The sequence below is a fragment of the Zingiber officinale genome, chromosome 2B (assembly GCF_018446385.1).
Source record: "Zingiber officinale cultivar Zhangliang chromosome 2B, Zo_v1.1, whole genome shotgun sequence".
In the NCBI taxonomy this organism is placed as follows: Eukaryota; Viridiplantae; Streptophyta; class Magnoliopsida; order Zingiberales; family Zingiberaceae; genus Zingiber; species Zingiber officinale.
This window is the reverse complement of record NC_055989.1, coordinates 95,923,428-95,940,576: the sequence shown is the minus strand read 5'-3', so window position 1 is coordinate 95,940,576 and position 17,149 is coordinate 95,923,428. Positions and strand designations below refer to the sequence as shown.

The 17,149-nt window shown below is 40.1% G+C and overlaps 1 protein-coding gene across 1 annotated transcript; it reads left to right on the top strand.

Moving 5' to 3' along the window:
• Positions 1–2,496: 2,496 nt before the first annotated feature.
• On the top strand, positions 2,497–3,735 carry LOC122049309 (uncharacterized protein At5g01610-like). The gene is made up of 2 exons (XM_042610709.1): positions 2,497–3,070; positions 3,552–3,735. Exons 1-2 carry the CDS (start codon positions 2,579–2,581, stop codon positions 3,555–3,557), a joined length of 498 nt encoding a protein of 165 aa, XP_042466643.1. The 5' UTR covers positions 2,497–2,578; the 3' UTR covers positions 3,558–3,735.
• The last annotated feature ends 13,414 nt before the right edge of the window (positions 3,736–17,149 follow it).

The window sequence follows — 17,149 nt, the reverse complement described above, 5'->3', positions numbered from 1 at the left end:
TTTTTAAAGGTGCTTGAAAAATGATTAAGTACTTTCAGAGCTACAGGGCTCTGATATCAATTGTAGGATCGAACGAGTGCTATAGAGGGGGGTGAATATCGCGCTTTTAAAACTTTTCTTTTACTCATTTAAAACAAAGTCATGCAGTAGAAAAGTAGAGAACAAGTTCGGTTACTTAGTTCAGAGCCTAGGTCGACTCCTACTCCAATGCCCACGATCCTTGATCGCACCGATGGGCAAATCACTAAAACTCTTCTTTTTGAAAACCTCGAAAAGAAGCAGTGCGTACAAGAAAATGAGTAAGATAATAACAACCTACTATTTTACTTGAGTTAATTACAATGCAAGCAATAATAAAATAAAAGTATACTGACAATATGTTAAATTTGAAGCTCGGTCGACACTTGAATGATGTAGTTGATTGCGAGTTGTAGTAGCAGTAATACGAGCAGCTTTCACAAAGATGATCTTTGAATCAACCAGAATCAGTTACTCAGCCTCATAACTTGAGCTCTCTTTTATAAGAATCGTCTATGTTCGATCGACTGATCCCTAGGTTCGGTCGATCGAACCAGCTCCCTTCCTTCTTCGCTGAGATCTGATGCTGATTCAATCTTCGGCATTTACTGTCATTAAAGTGTTCGGTCGACTGATCATCTTTTTCGATCGACCGAACAGAGAGTTCCCCTGCTCACTGAGATTCACACTTAATGATGCATTGATGAGGTATTGTTCGGTCGACCGATCTGCTGGTTCGGTTGACCGATCAGCTTAGCTTCCTTCTCTGCTTCTGATCGAACTGATCTATGCCACATCGCCAGGGTTCGGTCGATCGATCCTCTGGTTCTATCGACCAATCAAGCTTTGATCAGATTTGGTCTGAACCTGTGTCTGTTCTGAGTTAGGAGTTAGCCTGGTTCAATCGACTGATCCTCCTGTTTGGTCGACTGATCAGGCCGAACTTGCAAAACAAAGTTAAACAGTATAATCCTACAAAAGAGAGATTAGCACATTAATATAAATAAAATGCATAAGTAATAATAATAGACAGTTCAACTGTCTTGATCTCAACTTGGAAACCTTCTCGATTTCTTCAGTTGGATCAGCGACCTTAGGTTGCTCCCTTCAGGAACACGATCTCACTGTCACTCCTCCAGTTGTTTACCTCAACCTACCTGCCAAACTTTGATCCTCCAGATCTGTTTGGACTTTTCACTTAGCCTTGATCGGCTCGTCAGGACTTTCTTTCAATCTTCGGTCCTCCAGACCTCTCGATCTTCACTGCCAAGTGTCGGGTCCTCTCGACCCACTTGGTCTTTCCACCTGGGTTCCACGATCTACTAAGACTTCTCCTGCCTAGCCTTCAACTAGGTCTTTCCCGGTTGAGTAAACAGTCTGTACACTTAGTCAACTTGTTAGATCACAATAAGATTTAACTTGAACCTTTGACAACATCAAAACTTAGGTTTGATTCTGGTGCAACTTGCACCAACAGTTATAATGTGATGTGATGTTTGAACTATGTATTTGAACATTTTCCTATGCAATGAATGTTTATATCTTGTTCTATGTGTGTTGTGCTTTGTATGTATTTGACAAAATTGTTTGAGGTCAATTCAGGTAGATGTAGGATTTTGATCACCATGTAGAGGAAGAGTCTTAGATTGTAAGACCATGGGACCTTGTGATAGAAAGTATCCCTTACTTCCTATGGCGTTCCCATGAAACGAGGATCAATTCTTTACTAGGAAAATTAATTAGAGTTTGGAGGGTAACTCTTTAATCGGACTTCCTAAGTTACCTCTTCTACTTAATTATATTAATTTACCGTTAGGAAGTAAATTGGATAACTTTAGGAACGTATGACCGAGGGGCTCTGTAACATAGGGTAACCTTTTAACTGGACTTTCTAAAGTTGCATCCTTACTTAATGACGTTAGAACTTAGGTAGACTCTCCGGTACGACTTCCGCGGAATTATACCAGACTCTAGTTAGAAGTCTTATATAAGTATAAATATGGAGTTAGGTAGATGAACAATGCATAGAGACATTAACTAATTTCCAATTCCCCGTGTCAACTTCAATTGTGTTCATCTCACTTTCTAATTTCCAAACGCAACTGGATTAAGATGGGAGATTCCGGATTATAACATCACACTCATTCAATAAATGAAGCTTCTCATTTAAATAGTTATTCAATCAAAGAAAGCAACTAATTTATGATTTTCAACATTTACATACTTTTCAAAGTAAAAATTTTAAAATCATTAAAATTTTCCTTTAATATAAAAATGTTATCATTGCATCTGCCAACTGCCACCACTATTTTTTAATTTTTGTCCCGTCTTTATTTTATTAATGACAGTGATTGAACAATAAAATGATAATATAAGATATTTCGACCATCTTAAAATTTCTTGTTGAATTTAAAAAAACAATAAAACTAAAATATTTTTAAAAAATTAGCATTTATCACAGTATAATTAGGGATATTTTGAAAGAAAGAAAGAAAAACCAAACTGTTAAAGAAAACGAGTCGAGATTGCATCTCTTCAAGGTGGTCCTGAGGCGAAAACCATGGCGATCGCCCTCCGCTTCCTCTCCGTCGCCACCTTCCTCTTCCTGCTGATCTCCTCGGCCGCTGCGTCCTCGGAAGTTCACGATCTCCTCGAGAAGTTCGGCCTCCCCAAGGGCCTCCTTCCCCATTTGGCCGATGACTACTCCCTCGCCGACGACGGCTCCTTCGAGGTCCGGCTCGAGCACCCATGCTATGTCAAGTTCACCGACCTCGTCTTCTACGCAGAGACTATTACCGGGCATATCTCGTACGGCACCATCTCCGAGATCCAAGGCATCCAGGTCAAGAAGCTCTTCGCCTGGTTACCCATTACCAGCATCTGGGCCGTCGACGAGTCGAAGTCCATCGAGTTCATCGTGGGCTTCCTCTCCGAGAAACTCCCGTGGGAGTTGTTCGAGAACGTCCCCCATTGCCGGAACAAGGGGTTGCAGAAGGCCTCCTACCGCCGCAACGCCGACCTCCTATCTAAAGAACTGTTTGGTACTGCTGAGGTCAGTTTGGGTTTCTCTCTTTGTTTTGCTTCCACTTGTGCTTGATCTTCAACCAATCAATTGGATACTTAGATCAGATTTGGGTGTTTTCAGTAGATTAGATTTAAGGAAAAAAGCACCACAGCCGCCGCCGCCGCCGCCACCACCACCACGACCTGGTTTTGAGTAGATTAAACAGAGCAGTAAAAACAAGAGAAACTCTAAATTGCACATACAGATGCCAAATCCTTCCTGATATTATGCATTAGGAATAGAACATTCCACTTTTCCATGTTCATATGTTTTTTGAATTTTCCACTGACTGATTACCAAATCTAACTTGGTTGATCTTTTATGATCCATCATGCTCCAAATTACATGGTGATATCGAATGGACTAAAGAAGAGTTGCTAGCCAAGTTGCCCGTTGTCTCCATGGATACCACATCTGCATTTTTCTGTTGATTCCTGTCTAATTGGATTAATTTTGTGCATATTTGCAGGTTTAAACTGGAAGCAATTTGGAGTTCTTATGCTGCAGATCTTCCATTATGTAGGCCCAATAATAATCTAGCTATATCTTCAGAATAAATGCGTTGTTCCTCACTCTAAAGCCTCTACTCTAGTGGTTTCTATGTATTTCTATTTGAATAATAATCTAGCAAAAGAAGAGGGTTTTTATCACTATATCTACGAAGAAATTCTCTCATACTATAAGAGCTGAAATGCCTATTTACTCAAAAATTAATGTAGACAATAAATGGATGTTTTCCTTTAGCTTATCTCATCCTCAAGTGCGGAAGCAATGCTTCAGATTACAATAAATTGATTCTTTTATTTATCAATGTTTTATGCATTTTAAAATTTAGAGTATTAATGTTTGTTACTTAGGGGGAAGAAAATCAAAAAGAAAATATTTTTTTCTAAAATATTCTAAGGTTTTACAAAAAAAAATTCTCCTATCTTTGTTTTTCCTTAATCCATTTCCTTGGTAGCAAAGGTCATTGGCAAATTATGTGATTCCTTTTCTTTCTATTTTTTAGCTTTTATTTTCTTAAATAAATAAATATCAAAATTAAAAGTTATAGCTAGTTTTTGATAATTTTCTATAATAAAAAATGAATCTTCAATATAGATAAAATATAAATCATCATTATTATACCTGATAAAATATGATCTTCTTCCATCCAAGATCAAAAATAAATAAATAAATAATTCTTAACATCCATTATGAATCCCTTCATGAAAGTATTAAGCATACATGATGTTAAAAAATAAAAGGAAAAAAAATAGAGAGATGGAACATGATGGTAAAAAGGTGACTCCGCTTGTCTCTAGTGTCTCCATGAATCTATCTCAAGATTAACACGAAGGAGATAAATTACGGGTGGCTATTAACCTTTAAAATATTGACTAGCGCACAAGAAAGACATAAAAGAAAGATGAAACATGGTCATATTTTAAATTGATTTAAAAAAAAAGTTGCATCGAGAAGTAATTAGAAATATAATAACTTAGAGATGAGAAAATTAAAAATAATTACAAGAAGCTCACTTTGGTTATCTTAGAGCCACTATATTCAACTTTAATTCAAGTTATTTTGTCCATATTGTATCAACTCCTCAAGGTCGTATCTTATTATGGCAAGTAGACTTTTATATTCCTATCAACTGATCGTAATAATTAAAATCTTTAAATTAAAAATAAGGATAAAATTACAATTGTGTTTATTTCATTCTAATCTCAAAGCCTTAAGTAACTTAAGAGATTCCGATTAACACATCACACATTCAATAAATGAGCTCATATAAATAGTTATTCAATCAAAGAAAAGCAAATTAATAATGATTATCAAAGCTTACTTTCTGTTTAAAATTATAGTTATTTAAAAAAAACTACGGCAATTTTAATTTTTTTCCCAAATAGCATAGGCATTTTGGAAATGTCCATAGCCGTTGTGTGTGAAATTCTCATTTTACCCTTCTAAAGTAAAAAAAAAAAAAAGAGTAAGTATTCCAAACCTTGAGGTGTCTTTCTCAACCAAAAAAAAAAAAAAAGGCACTTGCGTTTAAGCAAAGGTGACCGACGACGAATGATGCAGGTAAATTTCTAGTGAATGGAGCAGGTAATTTTTTGACAAACGGTTAACCTCTGCTGCATGGAAAAGTTGAACAGGGACGAGGTGACAAACACTGAACCGGTAGAGAATATTTTTTGATGAATAATGCAGGTTCTTGTCATAGAAAATGTAGAATGTAGCATAGGTAAAAATCATAGCTCCATTTTAGTATCCTATAGCTTTCTAGAAACTTTGCAAGTTATTATAGATGAAAAAGAAAAGTTGATAGGAGAAAACCTAACAAATGTAGCTCCAGTGCAAGTTATTCTAGCTCCAACGAAAGTGCAGTGTATAGCTTCGACGGTTTTCATAAGGTAGTACAGCCCCCTCATAACCATGAAGTTGAAAGTGACGAAACCTGACTCCAGGAAATGACTTTTCTAGTTGTCTAGATCTATTATTGGATTTGAGAATGGTTGAAGGAAGGTATACACAAGTATAACGCAAGGTTCAAAAAATTCAAGTAGTTGTAAAATAATTTGAACTACCTTCTAGAAATGCTATAAACCTAGTTAGGTAATGGTAACATCTCAAATTGCCCTTACCATTGTTGTAGGCTAAGAAATGTTTATTATATTCGTCTAATAATTATTTTTTTGTTATTATATAAAAATCAACCATAGTAGCAGTGATAGTTAATATCGTAGTGTGGACGAAGTTTTATTCTCTAATCAATCTTATGGAGAACATGTCAATATTATTCTACTAATGTGTAAATCAATTAATATGATGTGTAGATTTGCATTATATGGAACCTTGACAACGTGATTTAGTAAATTGACGATTATCTTACGAACTTAATGTTATCCATATGGATTTTAATGTCTTCCCTTGTAGTCTTGAGAGTTCGGGATACTCTAAATCAATATATAAAAAGTGTGTCTTATGAAATTAAAGTTGGTTGTTGTGAAATTTTAAAATTTGAAATTGATAACTAGAAAATTAGGAACATGTGATGATCTATTGTCTTCCATCACTTGACTAGCATGTTATAGAAATATTCACATATTTAATAGACCGTAATTGTTATTTACGGTTGCATCAATATAGGATACATTTTCTAATGAAGTTTTATCACGTAAGATGGAATCAATTGATTCAAAAAATGAAGACCGACTCAGTATTGGTACACCAAACATAAATACCTATGGTAGTAAGATGACATCTTCCACTTCTGCTAATGTTGTGGTGAGTACTAGAGAGAGTATGAATTGTATATACAATTTGAGAGAAGAAATTCTTAGTATTGACAATGTCATAGGCCAGAGCTATTTGGAAGAATTGTTTCAAGATACGTGAACTTAACAAGTAAAATACGGCATTAGAATGGTAACAGAAATTGAAATAAAAGTTTGTAGGGATGAATTTATAGGGAATGATAAAGACTATTCATTAGATTCAATAGTCATAATGATTGAGTATAGTAACCTTAAAAATGCATTTCCATCAATTGAAGATGGGTATGTAATGAAAATAACTGAGTTGCAAACACAAGAACCAGACGGGAGAGATGATTTTATGTTGGTAAGGTAATGTAAAGTTTCAGCAATTTACCAAACAACTTAGGTGAATATACATTTTCCTCGATCAGGTATGTAGTTTTGGAAATGTCCAAACAACGTAGTTGTTATCTTCGTTTATACATGTCTCTCTTTTTTTTACTGTTCATCTAAAAAAATATCGAACCACATTTTTTTTACCGTGTTGCTGTTTTTTCAAAATCAACAACAAAATGTTGCTACTTTTGAAATCAACAACATAATGTTGTTGCTAATGTTTGTTGCTTATTTTCAAGAAATCAGCAACATTCTATTGATGATTTTCAACAACATGATGTTGTTGATTTCCGAAATCAAAAACATTGTTGTTAATTTTTGAAAATTAGCAACTCAATGTCGATGATTTTCAAACGTGTTACTATTTTTTGAAAATAGAAACAACTTTGTTGCTGAGTTTAACTTTCATATTCATCACTATACTCAATGGGAGTATTAGTAACTAAAAAAAATTGATTCTTGTGTAGATATTCCCAACCAAAAATAATTTAAAGATACACTTGCTGAGTAAGATTTAATCATAAAACACATAATATATCAAATCAAAAATCTTTGAACAAACTTTGATTTAATATATTATACGCCCTGTATATGTCAAACCGAATTAAATGTTATGGTCTCTCAACACGTTATAACTTATAGTTGTAATAGCTATGAAATCGCAGCTGCTATAACGTGTTCCTGGTCTTTTGAAGATTGGCAACACGTTGTACTAGCTACGAAATCGTAGCTGTTACAACATGTTATTGATCTTTAAAAGAGCAGCAACATGTTGTAGCAGCTAACAAATCATAGATGCTACAATGTATTACTAATCTTCAAATTTAATATGTAATAAACAACTTATTATTTAAATTTTAAACACTAGTATAGATATATTTTTTTGACCGTTCATAATATAATGAGCACTTATTCGAATTAGATGTATTATTCTTTAACTTTCATATTCCTCACAACACTCAACGACAGTATTAGTAACTAAAAAAAACTTTTGATTCTTGTGTAGATATTCCCAGCTCAAAAATAATTTAAAGATGCACTTACTAAGTAAGACTTAACTATGGAACGCACAATATATCAAATCGAAGATCTTTGAACGAGCTTCGATTTAATATATTATGTGTCTTGTACTTCACACCGAATCAAAAGTTATAGCTCCTCAACACATTATAACTTATAGTTGTAAAAGTTATGAAATCGTAGTTGCTATAATATGTTGTTGGTCTTTTGAAGATCAATATTACATTGTAGCAGCTATGAAATCGTAGCTGCTACAATGTATTGCTAATCTTCAAATTTAATATGTAATAAGCAACTTATTATTTAAATTTCAAACACTAGTGTAGATATATTTTTTTTGACCCTTCATAATATAATGGGCACTCATTCGAATTAGATGTATTATTCTTTAACTTTCATATTCCTCACAACACTCAACGATAGTATCAGTAACTAAAAAAACTTTTGATTCTTGTGTAGATATTCCAAACCCAAAAATAATTTTAAAATGCACTTGTTAAGTAAAATTTATTAATGTGATGTATAATACATCAAATCAAATATCTTTAAACGAGCTTTGATTTGATATATTATGCGTCTTGCACTTCAAACTAAATCAAAAGCTATGGCCCCTCAACATGTTATACTTTATAGTGTAACAACTATGAAATCGTAGCTTCGACAACGTATTGTTGATCTTCAAAAGACCAACAACATCTTGTAGCAGCTAACAAATCATAACTGCTACAACATATTGCTAATCTTTAAATTTAATATGTAATAAACAACTTATTATTTAAATTTCAAACACTAGTGTAGATATAATTTTTTTGACCCTTCATAATATAATGGGCACTCATTCGAATTGGATGTATTATTCTTTAACTTTCATATTCTTCACAACACTCAATGGCAGTATTAATAACTAAAAAAACAATTTTGATTCTTGTGTAGATATTCCCAACCCAAAAATAATTTAAAAAAGAACTTTCTAAGTATGCTATGAAGAAGCGTTACTCATTTATAAAATAAAGGACTCTAGGAAAATAAGAGTTAAAACAATATGTGTCGGAGTAAATTGCACATGGATAATAATTACAAGGGGAGAAATAGAGTTGACTATTACAAAATATTTAGACAAACACCTTTGCTTAGAAAAGGTTGATCATCCTACATTCACAACTTCTTTTATAGCTTCTCAAATTGAAAGTTAATTTATGTCTGCATATTTGTATAAACCAAGAAATGTCTATCAAGATATGAGAGGATGATTTATAGTAGATATATTATATTGGAAGGCATACAATGCACGTCGAAAACCTCTAACAAAGTTAATACATGATTTCAAAAAGGATTATGGTGACTTCCCTAGGCTTTTATGGGATCTAAAATATAGAGACTTAGAAACATATGTTGCATTGAAAACAAGTATCAATAAAAAAAATTCAAATGTTGTTTCTAGGCCTTTAGTGCATGTGGGAGAGTTTTCTAAATATACTTTCGTAAATTAATTGGAATTGATGCAACACACTTGAGTGACAAATACCCAAGTGTTTTATTGATAGTCATAGCACTATATGGTAAAGGAAACCTTATGTCACTTAGCTTTGCAGTTGTTGAGGTTGAGTGTGGGTCATCTTGGGAGTGGTTTCTAAATCAACCAAAGACATTCTCGTTGGATCATGCGCACGTGAGAAACTTTTAGAAGCGATTTTTAGACACTTATAGCAACTGTTTTCACCCACTGATATATATATTGCACCGGTTAAAAACTGTTGTGGATGTTAGCGACACTAAAGTCAACTGAAACGGTAAAGCTAACCGGTGGTTCATAACTAAGAGTCGATTCTGATGGATAGCTATAGAAGCGGTTAATGATCGATCCTGATCGATATCTATAGAAGCAGGTATTAACCGATGCAAATGAATACCCTTCATGACCGGCTCTATAGATTTTTCCAATTCAGAAAATTGGCCTTTAGAAGCAATTATAACCATTTCTAGAGGTCTAGCTATAAGAACGGTTAAAACCACTGCTATTATTTAATTACTAATTTTACAAAAAAAATCCTATTTTCTATTGTACCTGTAGAATTCCAAACCGAATGCTCAAATTAAATCAATTGACAATATTCATATTTCATTTCACAAACCTAATTATTTCCATGACACATAAATATAAATTGGATTACCAAATCATTACATAATATTTGTATTGCATTTCAAAATATTCATAACATATAACATTTAACTCCACACTATAACACTAACACAATACTTTCTTCAATCTCCAAAATATATACAACTTTCAATAACAAGTTTTCTCTATCAAAAGGCATATGCTTCAAATAGCAAAAGGCATGTGCTCCAAATGACAAAAGACATTTTCTTCAAGTGAGAAAAGACATTTGCTCCAACCATCAATAGCAACCTTCAATAGAATCACCAAAGTATATTCTATCAACATATTTTAATATATAATGAAAAAAATATTTAACAAAAGCTTCTACCAAATTAAAAAGGTTGAATTCAGTGTGAGAGGTATGAAAAATTGCATTAATCCAAGAAACAAATTTTATTTTGAATATAACAATAGCTTATGCCTAATTAGAATCGAGAATTGTGCCTAAACATATTCTATTTTCCCTCTTCTTGTGCATCCTGCCTCAGCAAGATACTGAGTCACGAGTGTTGTCTTCCATGAGCATATCTACACATCTTTTTTTTAATTATAAAAGAGAAAAAACCTCAGAAATAATATCAACAGATCCTAACAAACTTGAACCCAAAGAAATATTACCCACTCATATACAACTTTACATAAAAGAAAATTAAACCAGTTAAGGTCCCGAACTTCTCCAAAATTTAGAAGCCAACTTTGCAACTTCCCTGCCTCTTCATGTTCCCTTATACTTTCTGTACAAAGTTCCATAGTAGATATGAAAAATTAAATAAGATTTATCCACGAATTAGAAATCCATCAGCTATCTCAAAACCTCTCCACATCATGAAACCATCCAAAAATAGTGTGCTCCTCCCCACCTCCAACACCAGCCCACAACTTCCACAGAACAAAAGAAAATGAACCCCATCAAAAAAAAATAACATGCTCCGCGTTCAACCAACACAACTATTTTCCCATTCTTTACACCACCACTCTCCAATAATAAAATCTAGCAACGTGTCAAGAATACAAAACCCCCCTTCAACACCATAGTAATAAGCAAACACTAGACACCAAAATCTCAAAGCCGAGCAAAAAAAACTCCACCTCTTTTCCACACCTATTCATGACACCTAATAATCAACATCAACCAGTTATACACCACCAAATGAGACCACAACAATTCCACTGCATCAACCAGCTCTACACAGCTTGAACCAACTCCATTTTCATTTTATAAACAACTTATTTAATGGTTTATAAATAATCAAAAGGATCATGCATGCACTTCTTCCATCACACAAACCACCATATATACTAGGCAAAACAAATTTAATGGAATTAGTTATCAGAAGAGAAAATGAAATGAAATGAATTAATTATTAGATAGATGTAGATCGAGTAGTACATGTACAATCAATTCTTAAGGATTGAGGTTGTGACAAGTTTGACTTGCTCTTCACATATATATATATATATATATATATATATATATATATATATATATATATATATATATATATATATTTCTGAAGAATTACAAACTACTTATTACTTTCAACTCATTTACAAACCACTAAACCAATCAATTTAAATCAATAGGATTATTGAAATGTAAGTTTTAGAGGAACAAGAATGCAAGAATAGTATAAAAAAACTCATGCCTAGGATTATGAATTAACTTATTTTAAACATAAATTTAGAAAACCAACCTCTCTAGTTATCATCTGATTCTGATGATGGAGAGGATCTACACTTATCTTCTTCTGTAGTTCATGGAACTTGTTGTTACATAATATTTGCAAACATAGCTGTCATCTAAAAATAAATAAACTTGCTATTAATGTACTTAACTATACAAATAATTTTAAACAATTATTTTTTTAGTGAGAAATATTATTATTTGTGCCGATAATAATTCGGGTCCACGAGAGCCCCCAACACTTCCCGACATCATACTTAACATTACTCGTGCAAAATTTTGGAACTGATCATTTTCTTATATTGGTTTTTTCATCTGCTCTATTTTCGTTTGTCGTTGTGCTTCTCGCAACTCCATATCTTTAATTTTCTCTCTCATTTCCTTAAATTTGTCTGTCAAATTTGAATTAGAGTGATAATCTTGTCAATACATTGAGCCGCGTTTACATTAATCTGGGAACACTTGGCTAGGCAGCGCACCAGCTCCTAAACCCCAGTCTTTACCAACAGTCGAGCGATGACCTTAAATCCTTATCTCCACCAACGGTCGAGCGGCAACCTTAAACCCTTGTCTCCACCAACGGTTGAGCAGCGACCTTAAACCCTTGTCGTCACCAACGGTCGAGTGGCGACTTTAAACTCTTGTTTCTACCAACGGTCGAGCAGCGACCTTAAGCTTTGTCTCCATCAGCGATCGAGTGGCGACCTTAAACTCTTGTCTCCACCAACAGTCGAGCGGCGACCTTAAACTCCTGTCTCCACCAACGATCGAGCGGCGACCTTAAACTCGAGTCTACATCAACGGTCGAGCGGCGACCTTAAACCCTAGTGTTCACCAACGGTCGAGCGGTGACCTTAAACCTTGTCTCCACCAACAGTCGAACGACGACCTTAAACCCTTGTCGTCACCAACGGTCAAGCGACGACCTTAAACCCTTGTCTCCACCAACGGTCAAGTGGTGACCTTAAACCCTTATTTTCACCAACGATCGAGTGGCGACCTTAAACCCTTATCTTCGCCAACGGTCGAGCGGCGACCATAAACTCTTGTCTTCACCAACGGTCGAGCAACGACCTTAAACTCTTGTCTCCATCAACGATCGAGCGGCGACCTTAAACTCTAGTCGCCATCAACGGTCGAGCGACGACCTTAAACCCGGGTCTATATCAACGGTCAACTGGCGACCTTAAACTTGGGATCACATCAACGGTCGAGCGGCGACCTTAAACCCTAGTCTCCACCAACAATCAAGCTGTGACCTTAAACGCTAGTCAACGTCAATGGTCGAGCGGTGACCTTAAACCCTTGACATCATCAGTGATCGAGCGACGACCTTAAACTCAGGTCTACATCAATGGTCGAGCGGTGACCTTAAACCCTAGTGTTCGCCTAATCTTCCTAAATGGTCGAGCGGCGACCTTAAACCCCAATGTTGCCTAATATTCCCCAACGATCGAGCGGTGATATGTGTAAATGTTATGATGGTTTATGCATGTTTTTACGCACATTCACTTGCTTTATACGTACATATTCTTTGTATGATCGTCTCTTTTACCATGTATTCATCATATATACTCTTTTGTATGGATATCTGCTCTTTGTTTGATTTTGTGTTGACAGGGACAACTTTCGGAGTGAAAACAACGTTTGTCGACGCACCGGAGCGAGCTAGAGAACACGACCGTGCAACCCTTGTACGACCGTGCGACCAAACAGAAGAGAAGAAGTGCACGACCGTGCAACCCTTGCACGGTCGTGCGGCCAATCCAGAGGCGGATCAGAACACGGCCGTGCAACCCTGCACGACCGTGCCCCCCATGACCGAGGCCAAGCATCACACGGCCGTGTCCCCAGAAGCCGAGCCCCAGCATCATACGGTCGTGCCAATCGGCACGGTCGTGCAGCGCATCCAGAGCCAAGAAATGGCACGGTCGTGCCATGCTTGCACGGCTGTGCCGCCGCGCCGCGCTGCACCCTAGCCTATAAAAGGGGTTTTAACCCTTTTTCCAAGAGGAGAGGGCCGGGAGGCGAGCCGTCAAGAGGAGAATCACTCTGGTGTCGTTCCACGCCGTCCAGAACATCGATCCAGAGATCTTTCATCACCACATCAACTCCAGAAGCAAAGGATTGGATCCAAAGATCACTCATCGTCATTGGATAAGCATACTTCTTCTTTCTCTCTTTGTTTTTGAGGATTGTATGTTTAGATTTACTATTGATCTGGATCACAAGAGAGGGCATAGAGGGGATTAGGGAGAAGAGAGGGGGCATATGCGTCATTTAGGAGGTGGAGGGTTAGGGGGGCATGGGGGAGCTGGTTCGTGAAAAAGGGGAAGGGGCGCCGCCAGGGAGAAGGAGGGGGGCTTGCTCGCGTTTTTGGGGATTCCACCGTCGCACATGGGAAGAACCTCTCTCCCTCTCCTCTCGCCGGCAGGAGCCTCCCTACAAGGCTCTCTTTTCTCCTCCGGTCGAAGCCATCATCGGGCGAACTAGGATCTGTCGCCACGGAGTGACCAGCGACGTCGCCGATCGCACACACGTCTGCTGAAGGTCGACCGTGCAATCCCGGCCGATCCGCTCGTAGTTCTCGGCGAGCCAGGCCTGCGCGGCGGCGCGGCCCTTGTCGCGCAGGCGCTTGAACACGGTCCAGCGCGCGTCGGCAGCCACCGCTGCCCTCTCCCGCGGCCACAGCCACCGCTGCCTTTTCCCACCGCCGACAGCCGCAGCCGCCCCCTCCCGCGTCTACTACCACTGTCTTTAGTGGATATCGTCACCTTCCAGATAGCCGCAGCTCGGTACTATTTGGGTTATTCCGGCCATCGCGCCGAGATTGGGTTCGGCCATCGAGCCGAGGTTGTTCCGGCCATTGAGTCGTTGGGTTTTACTCTGTGCATCTCTCTTATGATTACGAGCTATCTGTGTTATCCGGCCTGCGTGCCGCGTATCGGCCTGCGAGCCGTTATGTCACAGCCTACATGCCGCATTCCGGATCCAGGCTGCATCGGATTCCGTGCCGCCACCATTAGATTTGACTTCTCAGCGGGTTCACACCCATCTACTTGTCACGACCGCGACGACTTGATCAGCACCACGACCAGATCATCCATCCATCCGAGGGCGCCCCCTGGGCCAGGGTACGTTCTCGTACCTTTTCTGCATTTTGTTAACTATTCTGTCATTAGTATTCGATTGCTCATATATCTGTGGGATTCGCCTCGAGCACCGAGGTACCAGAGGCCGGGGCGACCCGGTCGCTGGATGCAGGTACAGTTGACCGGAGGAGGACTTCAGACGACTTGGTCAACGCAGCGGACAGCTCATCGACCGGGTCATGGGGATGCGGTCAACCTTCCAGACACGTCACACCGGCAGGTTCGTTTTCTCAGCTTCCAGACAGGAACAAATTGGCGCCGTCTGTGGGAACGCGCCTGATCTGGAACATGAAGATGAACGACGCCGGATAGTTCTGCCATCCTCATGACCACAGTCAGTTTTTCTGTTATTTGTTCTGTCAGTTATATGATCTGTACTAGTGCCGAAGGCCCCCGAGCCGATCGGCCGGGAGGTTTATATCCGAGCCAAGGGCTCGAAGCCGAAGGCCCCCGAGCCAATCGGCCGGGAGGTTTATACCCCAGCCAGGGGCTCGAAGCCGAAGGCCCCCGAGCCGATCGGCCCGGGAGGTTTATATCCGAGCCAGGGGCTCGAAGCCGAAGGCCCCCGAGCCAATTGGCCGGGAGGTTTATATCCGAGCCAAGGGCTCGAAGCCGAAGACCCCCGAGCCGATCGGCCGGGTTTGAATTAGCCCTTAGGGCCATCTAGCCCAGACGTTAAACCGTAGAGTCGAACCGGCGACTATAAAAACCCCGGCTTGAAGACCGTCTAGCCCAGACGTTAAACCGTAGAGTCGAACCGGCGACTACAAAAACCCTGACTTGAAGACCGTCGAGCTCCGACGTTAAATATCGAGAGTCGAACCGGCGACTATAAAACCCCGGCTTGAAGACCGCTACATGGACGAGTTTATCAGATATTCTATCTCCCCCGTTCGGGGTTGAGCGCATCAGTTATTTCATCTCCCCCGTTCGGGGTCGAGGACCAGCTTCAGATATTCTCTCCCCCGTTCGGGGTCGAGCGGTCGGCATTGGTCGAGGACCAGCTTCAGATATTCTATCCACTCGGCATCGTCCTATTCAGTACCACGCGATTGCCAGGTCGACATTTCACGATCGTTCTTTCGATATCCTATGGGCTGCGCAGTCAGCACTTTCATAGCCGTCCGACCGGTATCGCGCGGCATCGTCCGCCCGGCATCTATCCGTCCGATCGACATCATCCCGATCGCACGCGCGGCATAGTCCACCCGGCATCTATTCGACCGATCGACATCATTCCGGTCGCACGCGCGGCATCGTCCGCCCGGCATTTATTCGATCGATCGCCATCGTTCCGGTCACACGCTCGGCATCGCCCGCCCGGCATCTATCCGTCCGATCGACATCATCCCGATCGCACGCTCGGCATCGTCCGCCCGACATCTATCCGTCCGATTGACATCATTCCGATCATACGTTCAGCATCTTCGGTGTTGTGTGCCCAGCATCGTCATTACTTGCAAAGATGTTTTTGTTTCACATTCGGCATCTCCACGGTCGCACAGTCAACATCGCTTGTCCGCTCGGTCTACTCAGCATCAATGTGTCGCTCGGTCGGCATCAGGTCATTTGTCTTGGTATTATTTCTCGTAGCTCGCTCATAATCTTCATAGCCATTTGGTCAGTATCTCTTGGTCGTTTGCTCGATCGCGTCGATCACTTTGCTCCACGTCGCCCGAGCGTCTACTCGATATCACTCAGTCTCGCTCGGCGCTTGATCGATTTTTCGACATCCGCGAACGCGCGGGAGGCATTATACGAGGAGTTCAACGATTCGATGTCGATATGAAGAATGATGCAGTCTCAGCGATAGACTGTCCAGTCAGTCGGACTCACGCCTCCTTCGACTGGACTTGAGGGGGAGGCTTGTGATCCGGATCACAGGAGAGGGCATAGAGGGGATTAGGGAGAAGAGAGGGGGCATATGCGTCATTTAGGAGGTGGAGGGTTAGGGGGGCATGGGGGAGCCGGTTCGTGAAAAAGGGGAAGGGGCGCCGCCAGGGAGAAGGAGGGGGGCTTGCTCGCGTTTTTGGGGATTCCGCCGCCACACATGGGAAGAACCTCTCTCCCTCTCCTCTCGCCGGCAGGAGCCTCCCTACAAGGCTCTCTTTTCTCCTCCGGTCGAAGCCATCATCGGGCGAACTAGGATCTGTCGCCACGGAGTGACCAGCGACGTCGCCGATCGCACACGTCGCCGGCGATGGTCGCACACCTCCATCGTCGCCGCGTGCACCGACTCTGTATCCAGCGGCCCTCGTCGCCGCGTCCAGCGGCCCTCGTCGCCGCGTCCAGCGGCCCTCGTCGCCGCGTCCAGCGGCCCTCGTCGCCGCGTCCAGCGGCCCTCGTCGCCGCGTCCAGCCGCCTCTGCATGCGGCAGCCACTTCCTTGCGCCGGCAGCCACCGCTGCCC